General features: G+C 50.8%; 1 protein-coding gene across 10 annotated transcripts in view; it reads left to right on the top strand.

The window, feature by feature from the left end:
- The window catches only part of TNS3 (tensin 3), a 259293-nt gene that overhangs the window by 117560 nt on the left and 134648 nt on the right, over nucleotides 1–7085 (top strand). For all 10 annotated transcript variants that reach the window (XM_046669114.1, XM_046669123.1, XM_046669116.1 and 7 more), the window contains 2 exons: nucleotides 2207–2257; nucleotides 3767–3889. In XM_046669114.1, the coding sequence (XP_046525070.1) occupies nucleotides 2207–2257; nucleotides 3767–3889 (174 nt within the window). The remainder of the gene's footprint in view (nucleotides 1–2206; nucleotides 2258–3766; nucleotides 3890–7085) is intronic.

Raw genomic sequence — 7085 nt, 5'->3', positions numbered from 1 at the left:
GGACACTGAGCATGAGGGCAGTGAGGGACACTGAGCATGAGGACAGTAGGGGACAGTGAGCATGAGAGCAGTGAGGGACACTGAGCATGGGTATAGCGAGAATGCACTGAGTTTGCTGAAATTGGAAGAAGGCACCCGCGTGTCCTGGGGACGGTCATGGCCTGCAGGGTGGGGTGCAGTCTGTCCCTCTAGGTCAGGTACTTTGGGATCCTGGTTTACAAGGGGGAGGATGGGCTCACACAGCGCAGTGGCTTTGGTCCTGGCTGTGCTGCCCTGCCAGTGCTGTGGAGAGCCAGGAGTCCCCACAGGGAGCAGCCAGAATACAATAGCCTTGGCTGCAGGCTGTGGCCCCCGTGCCCTCTGAGGGTGGACAGGCCTTATCCATGTGATTGACTTTCCCTGCCCTCAGGACAGGGCCAGCCAGCCTCCCCCAATGGGGACAGGTGTCCCTGCTATCAAAAAGCACGTTCTCTCCCTTGTCCTGAGATAGATCCGGAGGACAAGGGGTGGGTGTTCCAGAAGCCAGTGTCTGCCCTGGAGACAGTGGATGGCTGCATTTTCAAAACACATGTGTGAAGTTGGAGGATGGAGCCCACGTCTGGCCTGTGGAAAAGCGTAGACCAGCCTTTCCCTGCTTCCCTCCTGCGTCCCTGGTTCCATGTGTTCCCATCGTGCCAGCCCGTCCCACAGGCTGCTCCATCTGCCCGTGGGCGCTGGCCAGTGACTTAGGTTACAGCCCCCTCGCACCTCCCAGCCCGGCCCTGGGCGGCCTCCTTATCTCCATCAAAGCAGCTAATCTTTACCCTCAGCGACAAGGCCGTTATTGTCCTCCTTATCAGCCCCCTCCCATGACAAAGGGGCTGGCGGCAGGTGGCCCCACTGATGGCTGACTTCCTGCAGCCTCTGCCCCAAATGCTCTCCTCCAGAGCGGCCAGTGCAGGAGCCCAGGAGGCTCCGCCTGCTCCCGAGGACCTGCTGCTGTCCCCCGCCACCGGTCCCTTGCCACGGCCTGCTTACCGGCAGGGAAAGCGGCGTGGAAGCCCCCCAGGTCGTCTGCCTGTGTCCTCGGGGCTCTGCGTCTCCAGGACTTCTGCCTGTCTCGTAGAGGGGTCTGCCCGCCAGAGCCTGGTCTCCCTCCTGACCCCTCACCCTGGCAGTCGGCACACGCTGAGTTCCACTCCACGTTCCCTGCCGCCTCCCCTGCTCCCTGTCCCCAGCGAGCTGGTGAGACTGTCGCCTGGGGCTGGGGTCTGGGCAGTTCCTGCCTTCACACCGGGGGGCCCTCATCGGGGCAGAGCCCCCTGCAGAGTGGCTGGGCCGGGGGTCTCCGCCTGGTTTTGGGAGGAGGGCCTTTTTGAAAACTCGGAAGAAAGACGCCCGTGGGTGTCTTGTACAGTTCCTGAGTTAAGAGCCCTTGGTGGACACCTCTCCCTTCCCCACACATATCTGAATTTCGTCCTCTGACCATCGAAGGTGGAGACAACGAACCCCCAGACCACTGACTGAGGCGTACAGGGGGCGAGTCTCATCAGGCCAGAGGGGCCTGGGCCGCTGTGGAAGGTGGGCCACGGGCCTGGTAATTCTGAAGTGGGCCGGGCCCGTGTTTCAGGGGTCCAGGAGGCAGCCTGTGTCCGGCTGAAGGAACTGGGATCCAATCAGGGCAAAGGCGGCCCCCCACTTGTAAGCTGGGAGGTGCTGTGCCACCTGGACAAACTCTCCCCTCAGCTCTCCTCAGTGTCCAGTCTCTGAAGTGAGAGGGACGTGTGTTAATTTCTCAGGCCCCTTGCTGCTCTGACGTTGTCCTTCCTTTTTCTTTACTAAGTGTGCTCAGGTCCTGCCTGAGCCCTGCTTGTCCCTGAGCGGTGTGTGGCTCTGGGCTGGTTCTGAATGTCAGGGCCTCAGCTCCTCGCAGGCCAGGCTGGCCACACACCGAGGCAGGGACGGCCTCCTTGCTGTGTCCCCTCTCCCCAGGAAGCCCGTGCTTTCTGGGGGCAAGGCCAATCCCGTAGGATTCCATATGCCATCCTTATGTATTTGTTTTATTTTGTTTGTTTTTTATTCCATGACAATTATCTGTCTATACATTTTAGCCTTTTATAGTCCTTGATACCTCAAAGGCAAATGGTGTATGAAAATGCACTTGTGTTTTCTCTTTGATCTCTGAGGACGTTGACTTGTCTAACAGCTTTTTATTTGCCCTTTGTAGGTATTGAACCTTTCGGAAAAGAGATATGACCTCACAAAGCTTAACCCAAAGGTACGGACCTTGGGCCTTGATGTTCTGAGTTACATAGACTGGCGGTGAGGCTTCTCCAGCTCACCAGCAAGAGTGTGTTGCGAGTCTTTGTGGAGTGTGCCTTGATGAGAGGTATTAGGAACTGTTCATATCCATGGGTTATTTTTTTAAATTCATTTTCTGTTAGTCTGAAATAATCATAATTTCACAGGAAGTTACAAAAATAGTACACAGAGATCCGATGTGCCCCTGACCCAGTCTCCCTTAATGGTACATCTTGCATAATTAATAGTAAAATATTAGTGCCAGGAAGTTGACCTTGGTTCAGTCCACAGACCGCGTTCAACTTCCACTGGGTGTACATGCAGCTGCGTGTGTGTGTGTGGTTCTGTGGCATCTCGTACCATGTAGGTTTTTGTCACTACCACCACCCTCAAAGACAGAGCGTTTCCACCCCGGGGATCTCCCTCCTGTCGCCTCTGTACAATTGTCGTCCTCCATCCATTATTCTTTTCACTAGTAAAGATTTAGCGGGAAATTTTTAAGATTGCGTAAATGTAAGTTATGGCATATGTGCTATATATATTCCATATGTTGGAATATTTTGCAGCCATTAGAGTAAAAAAAATAGTAACTTGATGAATTGCCTGTTTTAACAAAAGCAGAGTATAGAATTTATGTATACTAGCGTCTCAACTCTGCTAAATGTACATAGAGAGTCTAAAGGATTCGTCAGAATGTTATTGCCTCATCTCTCAGAGGTGAGAGGGTGTGACCTTTTCTGCTTCCTGGCAGTTTTCTGAGTTTTTCCATCCTTTTACACTATTTGCATTGCTTTTCTATTAATCTCTGCCTTCTCTCCCCACTTAAAACGTCTGCCACTGTAGGTGTTAGACTGGGGGTGTGCGTCAAGTTGCTTAGAGTTGCTGATTTTTGTACACAGACCCACTGTGCTTCTTCTCATGTGATCAAGACTTTCTTTGTTCCTGTTCCCAGTTGTGAGCAAGGTTTGAAGGCGCTTCCTCCCTGGGGGGCAGGTCCCTGTCCTTTGAGGAGTGTGTTTCTCCCAAGCTTGCACAATCGGCCTCTCTCTGAGACTTTGTCTGCACCATGCGTGGGGGAACAGCTCGCTGCATTTTCCCAAACTGCGATTTTAGTCTGAATGGAGGAATTTTGGCAGGAGCTTGGGCCAAGAACTCCTATTTCAGATCTTGCCAGGCCTTGGCCCCTCCCTGGGAGCCTTGCACCATTAGCGGCTCCTGAAAGCCCTTCTGGAATTGTCATTCCAGCTGCAGAAGAGCAGATAAGACCCAGGGACAGAAGTCTCAAGGGGGCAACATAATCCTTCATAGTTTTCTTTCCAGTGAAGGAGCCTGGCCGCAGTTCCCATGAAGTTTTGGAAAAGGAACACGCAGTGTCTTTCTTTACTCTCGAATGAAATATTTTGGTAAATGAGAAGAGCCATCGTGAGAAGGCCTCAGAGGCCCTCCAGAGATGATACCAGGAAGCCCCTTCTCTCTCTCGTTGCAGATTCTGGACGTGGGCTGGCCAGAGCTGCATGCGCCACCCCTGGATAAGGTGTGCACCATCTGCAAGGCCCAGGAGTCCTGGCTGAACAGCGACCCCCAGCACGTGGTCGTCATCCACTGCAGGGTGAGCCCCGCCTCCACGCTCAGGGGTCCAGTGGGACCACCTTTTCACTCCAACTTCCAGCTCTGTAGGCATTTGTGGTTAGGTTTTCATACTTGACCTTAAAAACAAGAGTCATCCCACCTCCCAGAGTTTGGCTTCAGAGTTTATAGGATTGAAGTCCCTGAATGCGTAGCTGGACATTTTGAAATGAATGAAGGATACCAATAAGAGTGAATTCTTTCATTTTCATGCATTTTGATTTTTCAGGGAAAGTCCTCTTTTAAAAAGAGAAGAGCATGGTTACAATACACGGCCTTGGACTTCCGGTGCTGCTGAGTCATGGTTATTGATTGACTTGAGATTGGGGGCAGGATGCTGAGGCAGCAGGCAGATGGTCCTTTCCATGCCCACCGCCCAATGGGGACGTGACATGTCCACCCTCCCGGGGTGGCTGTGGGCTAGCTTTGGAAACGGTGGCGCATCGTCCTGGCTGCCCAGGCACACTTGTCGGCTGGGCATTGTCCTGGCTGCCCTTAACCTGCTTTGTATCCTCCTCCAACCCCCTGGGACACTTCCTCTGACATCTCCTGTTTCTCAACGTCTCTGGATTGTTCATAGGCTCTTCCTGTACTATCTCTGATTCCTCAAACCTGATTGGTGCTGAAGGGGAGTGAACAGGAGGCAAACTGACTGAGGGGTAAAGCATGTGGGCTTACCCCTCGGTAAGACACTTGTAGTACCCGAGGACAGGGATTTCCCCAGACACGCCTTGAGCAGGTGCAGCATGTGGGAGGAACACTGTGGGAAGGGAAGGTGCTGTGGGCGGGTCTTGGTCCCAGAAGGAAGGGGCTGCGCCCTACTTTGTGCATTGTACACTCCGTTCTTATGACCATCAAAGCATCTCAAAAATATTGACACTTCCTCCTTGAAGTGTTTCTTCTTTCACACGCAGAAGCCACACAAAAATCCTTTGTATTATGGCACTTAGTTTAAAAGAACCTTCCTTTGGTTTATATCAGACTTTCTATATTACTTTCCTATAAGAGCACCAAGAGCTGCTTGTATAATGATGGATGTAAGCCAGCTCCTGACGCTGACTAAAGCTTCTGCACTCATGCATTTGATGGGCGCTCGGTGTGGAGGAACACGCCTCCGGTGCACGAATGCCATTCGCTTCTCTCTGTTTCTCTTTTCTCACATCTGACTTGATTACATTCTCCCACAAACAGCAGGTACTCCCATCAATTTTCTTATCAAATTTTTTAAGTTAACCTGGGCTTTTTCAAAGATTGAGTTATATTAAGGAGCTTCTTCTTAAATTTGTGCTTTGGTGCAAACTTAAAAAAATAAGAAGAGAAGGTTTTGTTTTTTTTCCCCAATTATTGTGTTTTCCATCAGGCGCGGCCTGATGATTTAGATGCAGTGAAGATGATCCTGATGGGTCATTGCTGCCTAGCATCACTTCCCAAGCCTTTCCGAGCCACATTCTGTAGCCCAGGGGTCCCAGAGCAGCAGCAGAGCCCGACCCTATGAGAAACGCAGGCCTGGCCCACCCAGCCCTGCTGCCAGCAGTGTCTCCAGAGGATTCTGGCACACTCTGGACCTTGAGAAGCACCCCGTCACCATTTATTCCATTTGGGTTGTTCACTTCAATTTTGTAATGAACTGAATTATAATATTATTTACAACATCTGGGTCACAAGTGACGAGCTTCCTGTGTAGAGATCTCCAGAACGCGTGCTATTCCTGAGCCACACCTGGCTCTCAGGATGAGTCTTGTTGGTGGGATTAACTAGGAACATGTTGAAACTTCTCAAAAAAGGATTTGCTCATCTCCTGCACTATTCTAGTGACACGTGAACCATTTCCAAGACGTTCTAGAAAACATGCCCTAAGAGAAAAGCACTCTTTTAATTTGAACTTGATGTCGACATTAAGAGAAGGTCATTCAGGGGCTGGCCCCGTGGCCGAGTGGTTAAGTTCCCGCGCTCTGTTGCAGGCGGCCCAGTGTTTCGTTGGTTCGAATCCTGGGTGCGGACACGGCACTGCCCATCAAACCACGCTGAGGCAGTGTCCCACATGCCACAACTAGGAGGACCCTCAACGAAGAATATACAACTATGTACCGGGGGGTTTTGGTGAGAAAAAGGAAAAAAATAAAATCTAAAAAAAAGAAGAGAAGGTCACTGAAAATGCTGCAGGGGCGAGATTGCTGACAGTTGCCAGAACCTGCGAGCTCTGCAGAATGTGCACTTCCTTCCTGACATGCCAGAAATGACTGACATTGCTGGCCTGTCTTGGCCTGGAGGGCAGACCCAGTGCCAGACTGCGATGTCCCTGCTCTCCTGTTTGATGCAAAGGGTGGTATTTGTGTGGGTTTGCCTCAATCTCCCCTCTTAACCATCCACCCACTGGTTACTGATTGAGCAGAAATAGCCTACGGTCCTCCTGGAAGGTTTCATCCTCCACACCGTTTGTTTTTGAGTGGGTGGTGAAAGACGCCCACAGCAAATTGTGCAGTCAGCGATTCTGAGTTATTTAAGATCAGATGAAAACTTCAAGTCCTAAAAAATGTGGCTTACACTGTAAGACTTCATAGCCATAAATGAGCAACTGCTGGGAGACGGCAGTGGTGAGCACCACCATGTGTGCCCGATTTGGCAGCGGTGTTCACTTAGGTGGATTTATGCAAGAAACGTACCAGTAGCTGCCTGCACTGAGTATCTGCAAGCACACATAGGACCTCACAGGACGGAGAGAAGGGTGCCTCTAGGTGACATTTATACGTGATTGTGGGTCTTTCAGAACTTTGACTTGAATTTCCTCAGTCGTCCCTTTTTGAGAATAGACTTAGGGGTCTTTATGTTGCTGGCCTTTTGTAATTTTATAACAAGGTTGCTAAGTTTTCTTGAAAGACCTGGGCAGTAAGCACTCTAGGCTTTGAGGGCCCTACCATCTTGCCGTAACTTGCCGTTGCCAAGTGGAAATAGCCCCTGACGTACCTAAACAGGTGGATGTGGCCCTGGTCCAGTTTAACTTTATGTAGGGACACTGAAATTTGAACTTCATATGATTTTCATGTGCCATGGAATATTATGCTTTAATTTTTCTTCAACTGTTTAAAAACATCATAGTAACTCTAACTTACAGGTTGTAGGGATGCAGGCAGAATGCAGAAGTGGCTCATCGACTGTGGTTTGCTGACCACTGTTCTAGG

This window comes from Equus quagga, chromosome 8 (assembly GCF_021613505.1).
Source record: "Equus quagga isolate Etosha38 chromosome 8, UCLA_HA_Equagga_1.0, whole genome shotgun sequence".
Taxonomy (NCBI): Eukaryota; Metazoa; Chordata; class Mammalia; order Perissodactyla; family Equidae; genus Equus; species Equus quagga.
Note: the sequence above shows the minus strand (reverse complement) of the source record. Positions and strands in the feature narration are given on the sequence as shown.